The 24,116-nt window shown below is 44.9% G+C and overlaps 1 protein-coding gene across 1 annotated transcript; it reads left to right on the forward strand.

The window, feature by feature from the left end:
• Nucleotides 1-1,832: 1,832 nt before the first annotated feature.
• Nucleotides 1,833-16,602, forward strand: LOC115118825 (monocarboxylate transporter 6-like). The gene is made up of 6 exons (XM_065010811.1): nt 1,833-2,232; nt 3,350-4,025; nt 9,269-9,409; nt 9,553-10,168; nt 10,341-10,597; nt 12,640-16,602. The coding sequence occupies exons 2-6, from the start codon at nt 3,395-3,397 to the stop codon at nt 13,092-13,094; spliced, it is 2,100 nt and encodes a 699-aa protein (XP_064866883.1). The 5' UTR covers nt 1,833-2,232; nt 3,350-3,394; the 3' UTR covers nt 13,095-16,602.
• The last annotated feature ends 7,514 nt before the right edge of the window (nt 16,603-24,116 follow it).

The following is a 24,116-nucleotide window of genomic DNA, read 5'->3' on the forward strand; positions in this document are numbered from 1 at the left end:
GGTCTCTCCACTGGAAGCCAGAGGTAGAGGGAGCTATCAAATAGCGCACCTCTAACTTTGTACAGTACTAATGCAATTAATAAAATCAGTCACACTACAAAATGCTACCAAATAAACCACAATTCATTCATAATACTGTGAATGTATAGTTTCAGTCATATTGTTGCATTCTTCCCTGGTTTGTGCGAAATCGTTAAGAACAATATAAAACCAGTCTGCACACCACCAAGGTGAATTGGTTTAGTCTTGACTCTTGGTTGACAGTGTTGGGGGATGGGTAATGTAGTCTTGACTCCTGGTTGACAGTGTTGGGGGATGGGTAATGTAGTCTTGACTCTTGGTTAACAGTGTTGCGGATGGGTAATGTAGTCTTGACTCTTGGTTAACAGTGTTGCGGATGGGTAATGTAGTCTTGACTCCTGGTTGACAGTGTTGGAGGATGGGTAATGTAGTCTTGACTCCTGGTTGACAGTGTTGGGGGATGGGTAATGTAGTCTTGACTCCTGGTTGACAGTGTTGGGGGATGGGTAATGTAGTCTTGACTCTTGGTTAACAGTGTTGGGGGATGGGTAATGTAGTCTTGACTCTTGGTTAACAGTGTTGGAGGATGGGTAATGTAGTCTTGACTCCTGGTTGACAGTGTTGGGGGATGGGTAATGTAGTCTTGACTCTTGGTTAACAGTGTTGGGGGATGGGTAATGTAGTCTTGCCTCTTGGTTAACACTGTTGGGGGATGGGTAATGTAGTCTTGACTCTTGGTTAACAGTGTTGGGGGATGGGTAATGTAGTCTTGACTCTTGGTTGACCGTGTTGGGGGATGGGTAATGTAGTCTTGACTCTTGGTTGACAGTGTTGGGGGATGGGTAATGTAGTCTTGACTCTTGGTTGACAGTGTTGGAGGATGGGTAATGTAGTCTTGACTCTTGGTTGACAGTGTTGGAGGATGGGGAATGTAGTCTTGACTCTTGGTTGACAGTGTTGGAGGATGGGGAATGTAGTCTTGACTCTTGGTTAACAGTGTTGGAGGATGGGTAATGTAGTCTTGACTCCTGGTTGACAGTGTTGGAGGATGGGTAATGTAGTCTTGACTCCTGGTTGACAGTGTTGGAGGATGGGTAATGTATTGATGCTCGAGTGCCAATTCAACATAAATGGACAAGAAAAGTTCTAAGCCATCAGGGAAAAGAGGAAAGAGGAGAAACGCGCTGAAGATAAAGGTATGCAGCTACTTAAAAAACGTCACAGACACATGTAGGCTCGTGGTTGGGCCAGTATCCGAAAAGTTGCTGAATCGAATCCCCGAGCAGACAAGGTAGTAAATTAATAGTGTAATAATTTGATTATATATATTTGTTTCTATTTGACTTTGTTACTTGTTTTTTTTACATTTATGAGGCGTATTTTTGTATATATTTTTATATTTATATAGTTTTAAATGTTATGAATATTTATTTGTGTTGTTCCAAATGTCGCGGGGTTCGCCCAGGGAACCATACAAGCTAGAAGCGCAACTGATTGTACATTGCATCATCGAGGACAGGCTATGACAAATGTCATCTGACAATGTTAATATCATTACTTAGCCTAGACCCATTGCAACATATTTTGTAATAGGTTATGTTAGTTTCCAAAATGGCCAATGATTGTTACATTATTCTAGATTTATTGCGGTCTGATATCCTGTAGCGATGCATGTGCAAACCAGAAACCCGGGCCGTTCTGTTCCCATGGAGACAAATTCGCAAGGGACCTCTGACGAGAAACTATACGATAAACAGGCAACCGGGCTTTATATGGTAAACCTAATCTTGATAATTCTGTATGTATTATGAAGTAGTTTAGATTAAGTGAACACGAGTCCTGGGGATTACAATAATGACAAAGGGTGATTTTTGTTGACGGCTTGTCTGTAGGCAAACTGATTGGATAATATTGGTGCCGGAGAGATTTGTCCTATCCAGTGCTGTGACTGGGTTTGATGGCTCTCTGCCAGGCAGACCGGCAAATGAAAGTTGAGAACAAGAGAGGCGATTGAATCCTCCGGTGTTCTCCAGGATTTGATTTGACAGCGTTTTTGAAAGAACTGCGAGTTCACGCAACGCCACCTGATTGAGAGGCATATGTTTTCTGTCTGCACACACATCCAGCGGTACCGCGGGCGACTTAACGCGTTCTGTGTTGACGCCCGGACATGGACACCGGGAAAACATTGGTGATGCCGCGCGATTTACGGTAATTGTGAAAAGTGATATAATCGTATTCATGGTAAATGAGTTACGCTAACACCCACTGACTTCATCGACATGATAATGGTGAAATATCTCTGCGGGTTTTGACGGGCTGACCAGGGACACGTAGGAAACGGGATTTGTGTAGGATAGGTTACAGTCATTATGCAGTTATTTTATGATCAATGTGAGTGCCACATTGCTTATCTGTTCAAATCTATTTAAATGTACAATTGCATATGACTTTATTACAGCTACAGCAATAGACTGTACATCCTTGTTATTATCCTATCTACCATGTATATGCTAGGTAGTCTTTGAGGCTAATTGGTTTTTTTTTTTTTTTTTATGATATATTTTTATTTCACCTTTATTTATCCAGGTAAGATAGTTGAGAACAAGTTCTCATTTACAACTGCGACCTGGCCAAGATAAAGCAAAGCAGTGCGACACAAACAACAACATAGTTACAATTTTTCATGATGGCCATAAACAATAACATGTTGCATAATTTTAGAAATGTCTGGAACTCACCTTTCTGAGAATTTTTTTTTGAAATTGCTGAGGTGTGGAATACATGGAAACAAACGTACAGTCAATAACACCATAGAACGGCAATAAATAGGCCGTAGTACTGACGTCATTACAATGTAGCAATTTAACACTGGACTGATAGATGATGATGTGCAGTAGAGATACTGGTGCTGAAAAGTGAGTGTGTTGAGACAAAGAAAGTTGGATCTCTTATACACACTTTATGCATTGGTAGAAAGGATCTGTCTAATAGCCTATTTTTGGGGTATTCGTGGAAAACATTTACTCAAGTTGATCCATTTACAATATATCTTCAGCCAGTGAGGCTGCTTTGCTTTGTCCCTCTGCATCCATTATCAGTGGCTGTTTAGACACAGAGCCAATACCACAGCCAGGCTGCTGCTGCCTCTGAGTAACTAACAACACCAGACCTCTCTCTCGCTCTCTCTCTACCTCTCTCTCTCTCCCTCCCCCTCCCTCCTCATCCCTCTCTCTTTTTCTACCTCCTTCCCACCCTTCTTCTAATCCCACTCTCCTTCCCTCCATCTCATCTATCCCTTCTTCCCTCCCTGTCACACTCCACACAGGAAGCTGATCTAGCAGAAGGCCCAGTCCACAGCCAGCTAGGCAGGATGACAGAGGGGGTGGAGTTGGAGGCCAGACAGAACCAGTCCCACAGGACCCAGAGGACCAGACAGAACCATAACCAGGGCGACACAGTCCTGCTGAGGAGGGGTAGTGGAGGAGAGGGCCCCCAGGGGCCTAAGGGACCCGAGGTTAGGGCAGAGAGGTCCAGGGGGTCTGAGGTTAGGGCAGAGGGGTCCAGGGGTTCCAAGGTTGGGGCAGAGGGGTCCAGTGGGTCAGAGGATGTGGTAGAGACACGGTCGTCTCAGGACTGGACCGGGGTGAACCACAGTACTGTGAGGAGGAGCACAGACAGTGACTCAGAGGAGCAGGAGGAAAATGAGGAGGAGGAGGAGGGTTCCCTCCAACACCACCACCTTACTGGGTTACCACCCCACAATGGCCCAACTGGAGAACCAGGGGCTGGACTGTCTGGGAACGGGTATGCCCAACAGGTGGCCCCGGATGGGGGCTGGGGCTGGGTAGTCCTGGTGGCTACTATCCTGGTCCTGGCTCTAACGCTGGCCTTCCCTTCCTGTATTGGCATCTTTTACACGGAGCTACAGGCTGAGTTCAGCTCCAGCAACACAGAGACGTCCTGGGTGCCTGCGATCATGACTGCTGTGCTGCACGCTGGTGGTGAGGATGCTTCTGTCATTGTACATTCAGGCATTGTTGCATGATTGAACACACACCATCTCTCTCTCATTTGTTGTCGTGTCTTTATTTGGCTGATTGAAGTACTTCCAATACATAACAGTCTGTTTCAATGAAACAGTACAACAGGTTAATGATTCACTGTGTGTTATCTTTCACCTCAATGTATGTTGACACAGAAATACACACACACACACACACACTCGACACAAACCCACAGGACACACACACACACACACACACACACACACACACCCACTCGACACAAACCCACAGGACACACACTCGACACAAACCCACAGGACACACACACACAAACCCACAGGACACACACACACACACCCACTTGACACAAACCCACAGGACACACACAACCCCCCCCCCCCACACACACACACACACATACATACACACACACACTCGACACAAACCCCCACACACACTCGACACAAACCCACAGGACACACACACACACACACTCGACACAAACCCACAGGACACACACACACACACACACTCGACACAAACCCACAGGACACACACACACTCGACACAAACCCACAGGACACACACAGATGAAGTGTTAGTCAGTTTTTCTGGCAGGCTGTAGATTTACAGTAAATGTGAGGGGTTAAGGTGAAGAGTTCTGGTAACTCTCTTTCCGTGACCCTGCGCCTGTGGGAACGGCCCAGGTTCAGATGTACCACACACACTGGACACACACACACACACTGGACACACACACACACACACACTGGACACTATTTGGACACACAGAGGGAGTATAGGGTGTTTCCTTGCAGGCTGTGTATTTAGAGTAAGGGTGAGAGGTTAGGTGAAGAGTTCTGGTAACACTGCGGATGCTTTCTGTTCGGGCCCGCGTGTGTGTGAGAACGGATGGCCCAGGTTCAGACGTGCCGCGGTGTGTTTGTGTGTTGGGTTGTGTATGACTCAGCCTCTGTTTGTTATTACAGGGCGGTAGCTCAGGGCCAGACGGGCCAGACAGGACCGGTAGTCCATTGTTCTGGTGGCCCAATGTTTATTTATCTATCTCCCTCTCTGACCCTCCCTCCCTCTCATTCCTCCTCTTTCTATCATCCTGACCCTCCCTCCCTCCCCTTCCATCACTCTCCCTCCCCCTGTTCCTCCTCTATCACCCTGACCCTCTCTCCCTCTCATTCCTCCTCTTTCTATCACCCTGACCCTCTCTCCCTCTCATTCCTCCTCTTTCTATCAACCTGACCCTCCCTCCCTCCCCTTCCTCCTCTATCACCCTGACCCTCCCTCCCTCCCCTTCCTCCTCTATCACCCTGACCCTCTCTCCCTCTCATTCCTCCTCTTTCTATCACCCTGACCATCCCCTCCCTCCCCTTCCTCCTATCACCCTGACCCTCCATTCCTCCCATTCCTCCTCTATCACCCTGACCCTCCCTCTCATTCCTCCTCTATCACCCTGACCCTCCCTCCCTCTCATTCCTCCTCTATCACCCTGACCCTCTCTCCCTCTCATTCCTCCTATTTCTATCACCCTGACCCTCTCTCCCTCTCATTCCTCCTATTTCTATCACCATCCCTCTCATTCCTCCTATTTCTATCACCATCCCTCTCTCCCTCTCATTCCTCCTCTTTCTATCACCCTGACCCTCCCTCTCATTCCTCCTCTTTCTATCACCCTGACCCTCCCTCTCATTCCTCCTCTTTCTATCACCCTGACCCTCCCTCGCTCTCATTGATCCATCTATATTAAACCTCCACTTGATCCATCTATATTAAACCTCCAGTTGATCCATCTATATTAAACCTCCAGTTGATCCATCTATATTAAACCTCCAGTCGATCCATCTATATTAAACCTCCAGTCGATCCATCTATATTAAACCTCCAGTCGATCCATCTATATTAAACCTCCAGTCGATCCATCTATATTAAACCTCCACTTGATCCATCTATATTAAACCTCCAGTCGATCCATCTATATTAAACCTCCAGTCGATCCATCTATATTAAACCTCCAGTCGATCCATCTATATTAAAACTTGATCCATCTATATTAAACCTCCAGTTGATCCATCTATATTAAACCTCCAGTCGATCCATCTATATTAAACCTCCAGTCGATCCATCTATTAAACCTCCAGTCGATCCATCTATATTAAACCTCCACTTGATCCATCTATATTAAACCTCCAGTTGATCCATCTATATTAAACCTCCAGTCGATCCATCTATATTAAACCTCCACTTGATCCATCTATATTAAACTCCTGTTGATCCATCTATATTAAACCTCCAGTCGATCCAATGCCATGACTGTAGATTCTGAATTCATGTAATTATTGTTGCGTAATGTCAGTGTTCTTCATTTCTAGTTGACAAAGGTTAAATATGTGTGTGGTCTGGTGTGGCTCAGTTGGTAGAGCATGGTGCTTGCAACTCCAGGGTTGTAGGTTTGATTCCCATGGGGGACCAGTATGAAAATATATGCCCTCACTACTGTAAATTGCTCTGGATTAGAGTGTCTGCTAAATGAGTCAATAGTAAGTATGTGTTCTTGGCTAGCAGTGCTTTTAGTCAACAACTGATGAGAACCAGCATCATGTGTCGTATTGGGAAAATGAATGTAGTGCCTGTGTGTCAAACTGGAGATTTTTTTTCTCAGTTGGACCAAGATATTATGATTTTTAAGGCTGCAATGATTTTCCAGTGGACAGGGTTTGGTTTTAACCAAATTAATCTGGAGGACACTGAGGGAGAGATGAAAGGGAGGGATGGTTGTAGGGACAGAGGGAGAGATGAAAGGGAGGGATGGTTGTAGGGACAGAGGGAGAGATGAAAGGGAGGGATGGTTGTAGGGACAGAGGGAGAGATGGAAGGAGAGATGGGATGGAGGGAAAAATAGATGGAGGGATAGTTTCAGAAATAGTCTCGGAAGTCCCAGACCCAGGGCCAAAGCGTATGTCAGAACACTGTTCATGTGGGAGGCAACCCATCTGCCTAGGGAGACTAAGACAGAGCTGGAGGGAGGGATAGGGTTCACCAAGGACTGAGGAACATTCTTAGAAAACAGACTAGACCACATGACTGGAGCAGACATTATCATGACAGAGACCAGACTAGACCGCATGACTGGAGCAGACATTATCATGACAGAGACCAGACTAGACCACATGACTGGAGCAGACATTATCATGACAGAGACCAGACTGGAGCAGACATTATCACGACAGAGACCAGACTAGACCACATGACTGGAGCAGACATTATCATGACAGAGACCAGACTGGAGCAGACATTATCACGACAGAGACCAGACTGGACCACATGACTGGAGCAGACATTATCATGACAGAGACCAGACTGGAGCAGACATTATCACGACAGAGACCAGACTGGACCACATGACTGGAGCAGACATTATCATGACAGAGACCAGACTGGAGCAGACATTATCATGACAGAGACCAGACTGGACCACATGACTGGAGCAGACATTATCATGACAGAGACCAGACTGGAGCAGACATTATCACGACAGAGACCAGACTAGACCACATGACTGGAGCAGACATTATCACGACAGAGACCAGACTAGACCACATGACTGGAGCAGACATTATCATGACAGAGACCAGACTGGAGCAGACATTATCACGACAGAGACCAGACTGGACCACATGACTGGAGCAGACATTATCACGACAGAGACCAGACTGGACCACATGACTGGAGCAGACATTATCACGACAGAGACCAGACTGGACCACATGACTGGAGCAGACATTATCATGACAGAGACCAGACTGGACCAGACTGCAGACCACGACAGAGACCAGACTGGACCACATGACTGGAGCAGACATTATCATGACAGAGACCAGACTGGAGCAGACATTATCATGACAGAGACCAGACTAGACCACATGACTGGAGCAGACATTATCACGACAGAGACCAGACTGGACCACATGACTGGAGCAGACATTATCATGACAGAGACCAGACTGGACCACATGACTGGAGCAGACATTATCATGACAGAGACCAGACTGGACCACATGACTGGAGCAGACATTATCACGACAGAGACCAGACTAGACCACATGACTGGAGCAGACATTATCATGACAGAGACCAGACTAGACCACATGACTGGAGCAGACATTATCACGACAGAGACCAGACTGGACCACATGACTGGAGCAGACATTATCATGACAGAGACCAGACTGGAGCAGACATTATCATGACAGAGACCAGACTAGACCACATGACTGGAGCAGACATTATCACGACAGAGACCAGACTGGACCACATGACTGGAGCAGACATTATCATGACAGAGACCAGACTGGACCACATGACTGGAGCAGACATTATCATGACAGAGACCAGACTGGACCACATGACTGGAGCAGACATTATCACGACAGAGACCAGACTAGACCACATGACTGGAGCAGACATTATCATGACAGAGACCAGACTAGACCACATGACTGGAGCAGACATTATCACGACAGAGACCAGACTGGACCACATGACTGGAGCAGACATTATCATGACACAAGAGCACAGATGAGACGGCACAAAGAATGGACTCATTATTCCCACATCAAAGACAGTACCAAGAGTTCTCAGTACTCTGAATCTCATGTTCGTTTGAATCAATTAGCCTGATAGGTACTCCTGTTAGCCTTGGTCTGTCTTGGAGAGTTGGATTGAAGAGCTGGAAGATGATCATTCAGATCATGTGTTTCTGATCACATTATTGTAAGAGCCTGTACACTTCGACACCTGTCCCTGTCTGGGTAACCTCATGACCTATTCCCAGGCTAATTGTGGTTAGCACATGTACATAAGCCTGTAACACCAACTAACAAGTCTGGCCGACTGGGGAGGGAACTGATTTGGAGTTGTATAGTTTGAAGCTGTGGTCCACCAGATGTTCCCGGCATGGGGAGGAAGTGTCTGCTGAACAACGTTTCAGAGTGGCTTTCAGCAGCTGTGTTTTAGTGGAAACGAACAGCGTCCTGTCCTCTATTTGCACACTATTGTTCCATGTTCAGTGATAATGCATTGATGATGCTAATTATTGTGATCTGATATGATAATCAGTCCATTGTATACTTTTGGGGAGTGTGTGGTTTGTTAATGTGTGTATTTTGATTCAACATTGTTTTCCTGTGTGTGTGTGTGTGTGTGTACATTGTTTCCTGTCTCTCCAGGTCCACTATGCAGCGTGCTCGTGGAGCGCTTTGGTTGCCGGGTAACGGTGATGGTGGGAGGGGTTCTGAGTGGACTAGGCATGGTGGTCAGCGCCCTGGCCAGAACCATCACAGAACTCTACATCACCAGCATCATCGCAGGTCAGAGGGTACACACACACACACACACACACACACACACACACACACACACACACTATAACCCCCCAATATAAGACGTCTCTCCTTCTTTCTATGGGGCATTATGAGTCACCCTCATCAGTTCCTCTGTCCTCCTCATATAGGGTTGGGGTTCTGCCTGTCCTTCCAGCCCTCTGTGACCATGATGGGCCACTACTTTTTGAGGCGGCGGGCGTTTGCCAACGCCCTGTCGTCCACCGGCACGGCCCTGGGCCTCAGCACCTTACCCCTGCTGGCCAACTTCCTGCTGGGCCAGTTTGGCTGGAGAGGCAGCTTCCTGGTCCTGGGAGGGCTGTTGTTGAACTGCTGCGTGTGTGGGGCTGTCATGAGGCCCCTGGGGGCCAAACACAGTGGAGCCCAGAGGACACTCACTAACAAGGCTGCACAGGGGCTCAGCAAGCAACCAATCAAAGGTCCTCTCCAACAGGAGAAGGAGGGAATTAAGACAAGACTTAGGACAGCGTTCAGTGACCTTGTCGTGTTCCTACGGAGACACATGGCCTTTGACCTGTTGGTCAGTAACCCTCGTTACCGTGCCTACGCCCTGGGAGTGACGTGGATGATGTTGGGGTTTGTAGTTCCCCTGGTCTACCTGGTGCCCTATGCTACAGCCAATGGTATGGAACAGGACCGAGCCGCGCTACTGATGGCCGTACTGGGCCTGGTTAACATTGCTGTGAGACCCGTGGCGGCTGTCTTCTTCGGCCTGCCGCGCTTCAGGTACTGTAGCCTGGATGTTAGAGGTTAGGAGTGGGTCAGCAACTGGACCGGAGGGTTGCTGGTTCGAATCCCAAGCAAGAAAACATTTAATAAAAAATTATGTGATCTGAAAACAAAAATGGATAATAAATTGGTTTTCTCTTCCTCCTCTTCCTCCTCCTCCCCCTCTCAGGGGCAGTGGCTGTTTTGTGTATGTGTTTGCGGTAGCCCTCCTGGTCAACGGGCTGAGTAACAGTATCTGTGGTGCGGCCGCCACCTTCCCCGTGCTCCTGATCTACGTGGTCATCTTTGGTCTGTCCATGTCTGTGATTGGCTCTCTGCTCTTCACGGTGCTGATGGAGACGGTGGAGATGAGCCGGTTCCCCTCTGCCCTGGGTCTCATCAGTATGTTAGAGAGTGGAACACTGCTGATTGGACCGCCGCTCGCAGGTACTGTGTGTGTCGCTCCTGTCAGGATTGTACCGCTACACATTATGCCATGGGGAGGCAATAGGGGGGTGTGGTACGCCACTGTGGGAGCTATGCCATGGGACATTTTCAGTTTTACAGCTCATTTTCTTGAATTATGTATATATTCTTTACATGGCTTATGACATGTTCATATGCTATCTGGGGAGTGGGGGGTTGTGGGGGCTATAGGGGGTGTGTTACACCACTGTGGGGGCTATAGGGGGTGTGGGGTATGAGTTAAGCCCAGTATAAACCTGTTATGTGAGGACTGGGGAGACTATGAGTTATGCCTAGTATAAACCTGTTATATGAGGACTGGGGAGGGTATGAGTTAAGCCCAGTATAAACCTGTTATATGAGGACTGGGGAGGGTATGAGTTAAGCCCAGTATAAACCTGTTATATGAGGACTGGGGAGGGTATGAGTTAAGCCCAGTATAAACCTGTTATATGAGGACTGGGGAGGGTATGAGTTAAGCCCAGTATAAACCTGTTATATGAGGACTGGGGAGGGTATGAGTTAAGCCCAGTATTAACCTGTTATATGAGGACTGGGGAGGGTATGAGTTAAGCCCAGTATAAACCTGTTATATGAGGACTGGGGAGGGTATGAGTTAAGCCCAGTATAAACCTGTTATATGAGGACTGGGGAGGGTATGAGTTAAGCCCAGTATAAACCTGTTATATGAGGACTGGGGAGGGTATGAGTTAAGCCCAGTATAAACCTGTTATATGAGGACTGGGGAGGGTATGAGTTAAGCCCAGTATAAACCTGTTATATGAGGACTGGGGAGGGTATGAGTTAAGCCCAGTATAAACCTGTTATCTGAGGACTGGGGAGACAATGAGTTTTGTCACACAGGGAAATGGAATGTTCTTTCTGCTGGATTCCCATGTCTAGCTGGGGATGTGAATGGGTCATGTGCTCTGGTTTCTTTCTGCTGGATTCCCATGTCTAGCTGGGGATGTGAATGGGTCATGTGCTCTGGTTTCCACAATGTGCGTGTGTGTCTGTGTGTGCGTGCGTCAGGCGGGTAGGAAGGTCTGGGTCGACAGGGAACGGCTCTTGGGCAGGCTGACTGGAGGAGGGCGTGGCCTAGTGTACCCCTGCTGAACTCCTAAGGTGGTCTCTGGTTTCCAGCGCCATGGCAACTCTAATGTCAACGCCTGGTAGTAGCCGACTAGCCCTGTGCTCAGTGGGTCCTGGCAGAGCTGTACTGAACTAGCATTCAGTACAGAGGAATGTGTTATGAGGACACACACCGACACGCTTAAATATAGCTGTTCTTTCACTGTCGTAGCCCCACGCGTGGTTGTTGATACAAGCCTTCTAGGAAATGCTTTATGTACTGCTCATGAACTGTTTTGTGTGGTTATGAACGTGCCATGACATGGTAATGTAGGTGTCCTTCAAATGAAGTGTTCCCCACATCTTTCCTAACTCTGTGCCTGTTGCCATGTCCCTCTCTCCCCTCTCTTCCCTCTCTTCTCTCTCTCCCCTCTCTTCTCTCTCTCCCCTCTCTTCTCTCTCTCCCCTCTCTTCTCTCTCTCCCTCTCTTCCCCTCTCCTCTCTCTCTCTCCCCTCTCTTCCCTCTCTCTCTCCTCTCTTCCCTCTCTCTCCTCTCTCTTCCCTCTCTCCTCTCTCCCTCTCTCTCTCCCCTCTCTCTCTCTCTCTCTCTCTCTTCCTCTCTCCCTCTCTCTCTCTCCTCCTCTCTCTCTCCCCTCTCTTCCCTCTCTCTCTCCTCTCTCTTCCCTCTCTCCCTCTCTCTCCCTCTCTCTCCCCTCTCCCCTCTTCCCCTCTCTCTCCCTCTCTCTTCTCTCTCCTCTCTCTCCCCTCTCTTCCCTCTCTTCCCTCTCTCCCTCTCTTCCCTCTCTTCCCTCTCTTCCCTCTCTTCCCTCTCTTCCCTCTCTTCCATCTCTTCCCTCTCTTCCCTCTCCTCCCTCTCTTCTCTCTCTTCCCTCTTCCCTCTCTTCTCTCTCCCCTCTCTCTCCCCTCTCTCCTCTCTCTTCCCTCTCTTCCAGGCATGTTGGTGGACAGTACAGGACACTACTCTTATGTGTTCTATGCCTGCAGTGTGACCGTCTCCTCCTCTGGCCTCTTCCTCATCGCAGCGTTCTACTATCTGGACAGACAGAAGAAGAGGGAAGAGAAGAAGAGAGCAGGTCCTCCTGCTGCTGCGTACCAACAGAAGCCTGCTATCAGCCTAGTCCCTGACTGCCAGTACCACCATGTTCCTTCTACACAGGGAGGGAAGCCTGCTATCAGCCTAGTCCCTGACTGCCAGTACAGCCATGTTCCTTCTACACAGGGAGGGAAGCCTGCTATCAGCCTAGTCCCTGACTGCCAGTACAGCCATGTTCCTTCTACACAGGGAGGGAAGCCTGCTATCAGCCTAGTCCCTGACTGCCAGTACAGCCATGTTCCTTCTACACAGGGAGGGAGATCAGCGGACACTGTTTGTGTCACCAACGTGTGACTTACTAATATGCACGTGTGTAACCCAGTAAGACAAACTGTCTACCTGCCTGCCTTAGAATTACATCTAGAATGAGAATGAAGTAAGGAGGTAGCCTTCCATGAGCCTTGGCCTGTAGGAACTGCAGCATATCACAGGAACTGCTCACTGTGTAACACCTCACTATGATGAATCAATGAAGGATCTCTGTGGTGTCTGCTGTCTTCAGAGGGAAGAACTGGGAGGTTACACATACACTACTGTTATCATCACTGTGATTCCTATGTATGTACATACGTACATAAACAGGCATTCACAACACAGGGTTTGCACACAGATTCAGTCTGGATTTGGAAGTCTCTCTCTCTCTCTCTCTCTGTCTCTCTCTCTCTCTCTCTCTCGGCCCACTAGTAAACGCTACAGTAGGACTGTCTAACATACGGCCCACCAGTAGACGCTACAGTAGGACTGTCGGCCCACTAGTAAACGCTACAGTAGAACTGTCTAACATACGGCCCACTAGTAGACGCTACAGTAGAACTGTCTAACATACGGCCCACTAGTAGACGCTACAGTAGAACTGTCTAACATACGGCCCACTAGTAGACGCTACAGTAGAACTGGCTAACATACGGCCCACTAGTAGACGCTACAGTCGAACTGTCTAACATACGGCCCACTAGTAGACGCTACAGTAGAACTGTCTAACATACGGCCCACTAGTAGACGCTACAGTAGAACTGTCGTCCATACGGCCCACTAGTAGACGCTACAGTAGAACTGTCGTCCATACGGCCCACTAGTAGACGCTACAGTAGACCTGTCTAACATACGGCCCACTAGTAGACGCTACAGTAGAACTGTCTAACATACGGCCCACTAGTAGACGCTACAGTAGAACTGTCTAACATACGGCCCACTAATAGACGCTACAGTAGAACTGTCTAACATACGGCCCACTAGTAGACGCTACAGTAGAACTGTCTAACATACGGCCCACTAATAGACGCTACAGTAGAACTGTCTAACATACGGCCCACTAGTAGACGCTACAGTAGAACTGTCTAACATACAGCCCGCTAGTAGACGCTACAGTAGAACTGTCTAACATACGGCCCACTAGTAGACGCTACAGTAGAACTGTCTAACATACGGCCCACTAGTAGACGCTACAGTAGAACTGTCTAACATACGGCCCACTAATAGACGCTACAGTAGAACTGTCTAACATACGGCCCACTAGTAGACGCTACAGTAGAACTGTCTAACATACGGCCCACTAGTAGACGCTACAGTAGAACTGTCTAACATACGGCCCACTAATAGACGCTACAGTAGAACTGTCTAACATACGGCCCACTAGTAGACGCTGCAGTAGAACTGTCTAATAAATAGTTGAATTTGTAACATTTTTTGACTAACAATCTCAATCGACATTTAAATTATTAAAACCGAACCATAACTATTTAGAAATGATAATGGACCTAAATGTAGTCTCTTCACTCTGTCCAGCTAGCTAACAGTCATCATAATGAAAGCTACATTTATAGTCTCTTCACTCTGTCCAGCTAGCTAACAGTCATCATAATGAAAGCTACATTTAGTTTCTTCACTCTGTCCAGCTAGCTAACAGTCATCATAATGAAAGCTACATATATAGTCTCTTCACTCTGTCCAGCTAGCTAACAGTCATCATAATGAAAGCTACATTTATAGTCTCTTCACTCTGTCCAGCTAGCTAACAGTCATCATAATGAAAGCTACATTTATAGTTTCTTCACTCTGTCCAGCTAGCTAACAGTCATCATAATGAAAGCTACATTTAGTTTCTTCACTCTGTCCAGCTAGCTAACAGTCATCATAATGAAAGCTACATTTATAGTCTCTTCACTCTGTCCAGCTAGCTAACAGTCATCATAATGAAAGCTACATGTATAGTCTCTTCACTCTGTCCAGCTAGCTAACAGTCATCATAATGAAAGCTACATTTAGTTTCTTCACTCTGTCCAGCTAGCTAACAGTCATCATAATGAAAGCTACATTTATAGTCTCTTCACTCTGTCCAGCTAGCTAACAGTCATCATAATGAAAGCTATATTTATAGTCTCTTCACTCTGTCCAGCTAGCTAACAGTCATCATAATGAAAGCTACATTTATAGTCTCTTCACTCTGTCCAGCTAGCTGACAGTCATCATAATGAAAGCTACATTTATAGTCTCTTCACTCTGTCCAGCTAGCTGAAAGCTACATTTATAGTTTCTTCACTCTGTCCAGCTAGCTAACAGTCATCATAATGAAAGCTACATATATAGTCTCTTCACTCTGTCAAGCTAGCTAACAGTCATCATAATGAAAGCTACATTTATAGTCTCTTCACTCTGTCCAGCTAGCTAACAGTCATCATAATGAAAGCTACATATATAGTCTCTTCACTTTGTCCAGCTAGCTATCAGCCATCATAATTAAAGCTACATTTATAGTCTCTTCACTCTGTCCAGCTAGCTAACAGTCATCATAATGAAAGCTACATTTATAGTCTCTTCACTCTGTCCAGCTAGCTAACAGTCATCATAATGAAAGCTACATATATAGTCTCTTCACTCTGTCCAGCTAGCTAACAGTCATCATAATGCAAGCTACATTTATAGTCTCTTCACTATGTCCAGCTAGCTAACAGTCATCATAATGAAAGCTACATTTATAGTCTCTTCACTATGTCCAGCTAGCTAACAGTCATCATAATGAAAGCTACATATATAGTCTCTTCACTCTGTCCAGCTAGCTAACAGTCATCATAATGAAAGCTACATTTATAGTCTCTTCACTCTGTCCAGCTAGCTAACAGTCATCATAATGAAAGCTACATTTAGTTTCTTCACTCTGTCCAGCTAGCTAACAGTCATCATAATGAAAGCTACATATATAGTCTCTTCACTCTGTCCAGCTAGCTAACAGTCATCATAATGAAAGCTACATTTATAGTCTCTTCACTTTGTCCAGCTAGCTAACAGTCATCATAATGAAAGCTAGACAGTCAGGGAGCATCATAAATTCCCAAACCGATGGATAAAGGACATTTTTGCACATTTTGACGCCAAGACAATACATACACATTTTAAGTGCGGCACTCCGGCCCTTGGTGAAGACTGAATGCGGCCCGCAGAGCAAAATGAGTTTGACAACCCTGTGCTAGAGCAGTGTTACTCACGAATTGCGGCATTTGTACTGCCAATAACATGGGCGACCTAACTATTTAGTGCTTTAACTGTTTGGTTTTAGGAGGAGATTATGATTGTTTGTACACTGTCACCGTGACAACACTGAGTATGGCTATGAATGTATTCCTGCACCTTCTTGAATATCCTCTGTGACTTCTTAGATGCCTTGATATAACTGGAAATGAAACGATAGCCTTATGTATGAAAGGATATACAAATATTTTGTATTTTAGTCAACTTATTTCTGAAGATTTAATATTGAATGTTTACAGAATATTAAACTTTTTCAATAAAAGTAAATTGATTTGTGTTCATTGTGTCAGTCTTGTTTTATAATCACTGTATAATAATAATCTGAATTTGAGGACGGATCGGATTGAATAGGTCTTCAATTTTAATACTTTTTTATTAACAACAAATCAATACATAAAGCACATGAGGGAACACAAGCATACATAGATTACAAACAATGGACAATCGAGCTAGGGGGTACAATATCACATTACAATTACACAAGGACCTTAAGGGACATGCATATACTTACAATTCTAACAGCTTTTTTGTTAGTAGAGCATTTAACCGTCTTAAAATACAGTTCAATTTCTTTTTGTAGGTCTTCAATTTTAATACAACAGTTCTTGTTAACACAGCTCTGATGTCATTCACTTCCTGCTATTTTCTCATTTCCTTCCACTCACCCTTATCGCCACCTTGTGGAATGTGTGATGTACAGTTGTTTTAATAATCATCATGACAGCCAAATGACAGTTTTGAAAAATTACCAATGAAGCCTATTTGTCAAATTTGGTGTACTTTTTAAGATATGGTCCAGACTCTGCCACATACTGTATAAGACGTGCCTCCATTAGCGTGTCCTGTCACTCACAACCCCGATTCTTGTCATGTCTTATCTGAGTCTTTTTGAACCTGACCAGTTGTTCTACTTTTATTAACTGGTAAACACATAATACTGAAGACTGTGTCCAGTGAAAGACCTGATCAGTCAAATATCTGATCAGTTACCTGATCAATTATAAATTACCTGATCAATTATCTGACCAATTACTTGGTCAATTATCTGATCAATTACCTGCTCAATTGTCATCTTTGGCCTTTCAGTGAGACGGCTCCAATGATGGCTGGTGAAGAATGCTGGTAGCTTGAGGTTTGAAAGTAAATAGGCTAATTCAACTTCCTTTTTCACAGTTTCCTTCCCCCAACCTGGGCCAAACAGTGAAAGACCTGACCACTCAATCATGTTGTCAAGTATCTTCTTCAGTCTTCGATGAAGGGCTAATATGGAGGCCCTGTTCAGTCTTCGATGAAGGGCTAATATGGAGGCCCTGTTCAGTCTTCGATGATGAGCTACCATGGAGGCCCTGTTCAGTCTTCAGTGACGAGCTACCATGGAGACCCTGTTCAGTCTTCGGTGACGAGCTACCATGGAGACCCTGTTCAGTCTTCGGTGACGAGCTACCATGGAGACCCTGTTCAGTCTTCGGTGACGAGCTACCATGGAGACCCTGTTCAGTCTTCGGTGACGAGCTAGCATGGAGACCCTGTTCAGTCTTCGGTGAGGGGATACCATGAAGGGCCCTGTTCAGTCTTCAGTGAGGGGATACCATGAAGGGCCCTGTTCAGTCTTCAGTGAGGGGATACCATGGCGACCCTGTTCAGTCTTCGGTGAGGGGATACCATGGCAACCCTGTTCAGTCTTCGGTGACGAGTTACCATGAAGACCCTGTTTAGTCTTCAGTGAGGGGATACCATGAAGGGCCCTGTTCAGTCTTCAGTGAGGCGATACCATGAAGGGACCTGTTTAGTCTTCAGTGAGGGGATACCATGAAGGGCCCTGTTCAGTCTTCGGTGAGGGGATACCATGGCGACCCTGTTCAGTCTTCGGTGACGAGTTACCATGAAGACCCTGTTCAGTCTTCAGTGAGGGGATACCATGAAGGGCCCTGTTCAGTCTTCGGTGAGGGGATACCATGAAGGGCCCTGTTCAGTCTTTGGTAAGGGGATACCAAGAAGGGCCCTGTTCAGTCTTCGGTGAGGGGATACCATGAAGACCCTGTTCAGTCTTCGGTGAGGGGATTCCAATTTGTAAGTCGCTCTGGATAAGAGCGTCTGCTAAATGACTTAAATGTAAATGTAAATGTAATACCATGAAGACCCTGTTCAGTCTTCGGTGAGGGGATACCATGAAGACCCTGTTCAGTCTTCGGTGAGGGGATACCATGAAGGGCCCTGTTCAGTCTTCGGTGACGGTCTACCATGAAGGGCCCTGTTCAGTCTTCGGTGAGAGGATACCATGAAGGGCCCTGTTCAGTCTTCGGTGAGGGGATACCATGAAGGGCCCTGTTCAGTCTTCGGTGAGGGGATACCATGAAGGGCCCTGTTCAGTCTTCGGTGATGGTCTACCATGAAGGGCCCTGTTCAGTCTTCGGTGAGGGGATACCATGGCGACCCTGTTCACTTCCTTCTGTCATTGTTGTTGACAACAATGAGTATGTGAAGCATTTTGGAAGCTTGAGGGTTAAAAGTAAATTAACTTATTATCTTCAGTTTTTCACAGCATGCTTACTCTTACATGCACCAACACACATTTCCACACACATCACCGTGCAAGCCAGAAAAATTTAGAAAAGTATATACTTAAAAAATATATATATTTCAAATTGACATTTTGTTTACCCTCTTTTTTTCACCAAACAACCCACCTTGACATACCAAGCTAAAACCGTTGCCTCTACATGACTGTAACCTATATATACCTGTAACCTGTAACCTATATCTACCTGTAACCTGTAACCTATATATACCTGTAACCTATATAGCCTGTAACCTGTAACCTATATATACCTGTAACCTGTAACCTATATAGCCTGTAACCTGTAACCTATATCTACCTGTAACCTGTAACCTATATAGCCTGTAACCTATATACCTGTAACCTGTAACCTATATATACCTGTAACCTGTAACCTATATATACCTGTAACCTGTAACCTATATAGCCTGTAACCTGTAACCTATATCTACCTGTAACCTGTAACCTATATATACCTGTAACCTGTAACCTATATACCTGTAACCTGTAACCTATATATACCTGTAACCTGTAACCTGTAACCTACCTGTAACCTGTAACCTATATATACCTGTAACCTGTAACCTATATATACCTGTAACCTGTAACCTATATATACCTGTAACCTGTAACCTATATAGCCTGTAACCTATATACACCTGTAACCTGTAACCTATATATACCTGTAACCTGTAACCTATATATACCTGTAACCTGTAACCTATATATACCTGTAACCTGTAACCTATATAGCCTGTAACCTGTAACCTATATATACCTGTAACCTGTAACCTATATATACCTGTAACCTGTAACCTATATACCTGTAACCTGTAACCTATAACCTGTAACCTATATATACCTGTAACCTATAACCTATATAGCCTGTAACCTGTAACCTATATATACCTGTAACCTGTAACCTATATAGCCTGTAACCTGTAACCTATATATACCTGTAACCTGTAACCTATATAGCCTGTAACCTGTAACCTATATACCTGTAACCTATATATACCTGTAACCTATAACCTATATAGCCTGTAACCTGTAACCTATATATACCTGTAACCTGTAACCTATATATACCTGTAACCTGTAACCTATATATACCTGTAACCTGTAACCTATATAGCCTGTAACCTGTAACCTATATATACCTGTAACCTGTAACCTATATAGCCTGTAACCTGTAACCTATATATACCTGTAACCTGTAACCTATATTAACCTGTAACCTATATATACCTGTAACCTGTAACCTATATATACCTGTAACCTGTAACCTATATAGCCTGTAACCTATATATACCTGTAACCTATATATACCTGTAACCTGTAACCTATATATACCTGTAACCTGTAACCTATATAGCCTGTAACCTGTAACCTATATATACCTGTAACCTGTAACCTATATACACCTGTAACCTGTAACCTATATATACCTGTAACCTGTAACCTATATATACCTGTAACCTGTAACCTATATATACCTGTAACCTGTAACCTATATATACCTGTAACCTGTAACCTATATATACCTGTAACCTGTAACCTATATAGCCTGTAACCTGTAACCTATATATACCTGTAACCTGTAACCTATATATACCTGTAACCTGTAACCTATATATACCTGTAACCTATATACCTGTAACCTGTAACCTATATATACCTGTAACCTGTAACCTATATATACCTGTAACCTGTAACCTATATATACCTGTAACCTATATACCTGTAATATCTACCTGTAACCTGTAACCTATATATACCTGTAACCTATATAGCCTGTAACCTGTAACCTATATATACCTGTAACCTATATACCTGTAACCTGTAACCTGTAACCTATATATACCTGTAACCTGTAACCTATATAGCCTGTAACCTGTAACCTATATATACCTGTAACCTGTAACCTATATAGCCTGTAACCTGTAACCTATATACCTGTAACCTATATACCTGTAACCTATATCTACCTGTAACCTGTAACCTATATATACCTGTAACCTATATAGCCTGTAACCTGTAACCTATATATACCTGTAACCTGTAACCTATATATACCTGTAACCTGTAACCTGTAACCTATATACCTGTAACCTATATCTACCTGTAACCTGTAACCTATATATACCTGTAACCTATATAGCCTGTAACCTGTAACCTATATATACCTGTAACCTATATAGCCTGTAACCTGTAACCTATATACCTGTAACCTATATATACCTGTAACCTATATATACCTGTAACCTATAACCTATATAGCCTGTAACCTGTAACCTATATATACCTGTAACCTGTAACCTATATATACCTGTAACCTGTAACCTATATACCTGTAACCTATATAGCCTGTAACCTATATAGCCTGTAACCTGTAACCTATATAGCCTGTAACCTGTAACCTATATACCTGTAACCTATATAGCCTGTAACCTGTAACCTATATACCTGTAACCTGTAACCTATATATACCTGTAACCTGTAACCTATATAGCCTGTAACCTGTAACCTATATATACCTGTAACCTGTAACCTATATAGCCTGTAACCTGTAACCTATATATACCTGTAACCTGTAAATACCCAATCAGACCAGTTTAGATAAGAGTTAAACATATCACTACACACATTGTGATTCTCTCTCCCGAAGCCTTCGGTCAAAGGTCCCTCCAGTCTCCTCTTCTCTCCTGCTCTGTCCTGTCCTTCTGGTACCTCAGACCATGGCTACTCACCTCCTCAGACAGCTCAGTGTGTTCTCTAGAAGGGGTTTGTTACAACCTCTACTGGTGGTCTCCTCACGACAGAAGACATGGACACCTGGGAACCCAACCTGGCTCTGGTGCGGTAGTTAGGTTAACTCTCTAACCATTGTCATACACACTAGTCTCTTATCACAGCCGAGCTAATTTGGTGTTGGGTGCAAAGATTATCCACAGAGTTGGACTAGTTGAATTATTTCTCTTTATTCAACTTTATTCGGCAAACCACATGTTTTTTATTTGATTTAACTGTAGAGTACAAACTAAATGACCTGTATGTGACTGGATTTATTGAGACTGAAGGTATGTCTTTCAATGCCTTGTGAGATTTCCTTTTCAGAAACATGTTTTTTTCAAATCAAATATGTTTTTACTTGGATTGTCCAGCCCAGTTTCTGCTTTGTCCTGGCTGTAAGGAACAAGGTTCAACGTGGTTGTCTTGGCACCGAACATGTTTGTTTTTTCACATATCCATTAAGTCCAGTTTCCCCTCTGAAAGACTTCACATGTCCTGTGACCTGATGGGAATAATATTGAGTGAGCGAGGTGGGCCATATTTGTTCTAATAGAGGCTTGCTGTTTATGTAGGCTCCCAAACAGAACAGCCGAGAGAGGTCGACTATGAAACCACAGCCCACAGAACTCCACAGGAGGTCGGGTTAGGGCCCACAGGAGGTCGGGTTAGGGTCCACAGGAGGTCGGGTTAGGGTCAGGGATGCAGGGGTTTCCTCTCTGATGTTTGACTAACTCCAGTATTGTATTGTCATGTCATGGGTAATGTCCACCAACCCATCCTTCTCTGTTTCCACCCCCCTGTGCACCTCTCTCTGTATACAATGTCTTGCTAAAGGATTAATTTCTTCACATTTTATTGTGTTACAAAGTGGAATTAAAATTGATTTAACTGTATTATTATCTACTCAAAATACTCTATAATGTTAAAGTGGAAGAAAACATGTTTTATCTTTAGTAATATAAATTAACATGATTCAAATATAGTCATTGCAGAAGTATTCAGCCCCTTTGTCCAGGAAAGCCTAAATTCGTTTGAGAGTAAAATGTAGTTTAACAAATCACATAATAAGTTACATGGACTCTGTGTGAAATAAAAGGGCTTGACAAGATATTTGATTGACTAACCCTTCCTCTGTCCCCCATATATACAACATCTGGAAGGTCCCTCAGTCAAGTACTACATTTCAAGCACAGATTCAACTACAAAGACCAGGGAGCTTTTTGAAAGCATTTATAAAGAAGAGCAGGGATTGGTAGATGGGTAACCAAAACAAAACACCCTTGGATACCTCTTTGAGCACGGCCAAGTTAATCATTATGCTGTGGATGATGTATTAAACACCCCAGACACATTAAAGCTACTGAACTGAGCTGCAGGACAGGAAGGAAATCCAAAGGGGTATGAATACTATTTTGCAAGGCGTAGTATCTTTCCACGTTCCTAATATCAAATCAAATCAAATGTATTTATATAGCCCTTCGTACATCAGCTGATATCTAAAAGTGCTGTACAGAAACCCAGCCTAAAACCCGAAACAGCAAGCAATGCAGGTGTAGAAGCACGGTGGCTAGGAAAAACTCTCTAGAAAGGCCAAAACCTAGGAAGAAACCTAGAGAGGAACCAGGCTATGTGGGGTGGCCAGTCCTCTTCTGGCTGTGCCGGGTGGAGATTATAACAGAACATGGCCAAGATGTTCAAATGTTCATAAATGACCAGCATGGTCGAATAATAATAAGGCAGAACAGTTGAAACTGGAGCAGCAGCACAGTCAGGTGGAAGTTGAAACTGGAACAGCAGCATGGCCAGGTGGACTGGGGACAGCAAGGAGTCATCATGTCAGGTAGTCCTGGGGCATGGTCCTAGGGCTCAGGTCAGTTGAAACTGGAACAGCAGCATGGCCAGGTGGACTGGGGACAGCAAGGAGTCATCATGTCAGGTGGTCCTGGGGCATGGTCCTAGGGCTCAGGTCCTCCGAGAGAGAGAAAGAAAGAGAGAAGGAGAGAATTAGAGAACGCACACTTAGATTCACACAGGACACCGAATAGGACAGGAGAAGTACTCCAGATATAACAAACTGACCCCAGCCCCCCGACACAAACTACTGCAGCATAAATACTGGAGGCTGAGACAGGAGGGGTCAGGTGACACTGTGGCCCCATCCGAGGACACCCCCGGACAGGGCCAAACAGGAAGGATATAACCCCACCCACTTTGCCAAAGCACAGCCCCCACACCACTAGAGGGATAATACATTTATAACCACGGCATATCACATTTATAAGCAGTACACCTATTTGAGCTTGTAGCTACAGTCATAGGACCTCTTCAGTGACGCTGCTGGTCCTTTATAACATCTTCATCATAATGTCTTATAATGGCTTATAATACGTTACGTCTGTCCCTCAACAGATCCCTCCATGTGGACAGTCCCTCCCTGGTCC

The sequence above is a fragment of the Oncorhynchus nerka genome, linkage group LG26, assembly GCF_034236695.1.
Source record: "Oncorhynchus nerka isolate Pitt River linkage group LG26, Oner_Uvic_2.0, whole genome shotgun sequence".
Lineage (NCBI taxonomy): Eukaryota > Metazoa > Chordata > Actinopteri > Salmoniformes > Salmonidae > Oncorhynchus > Oncorhynchus nerka.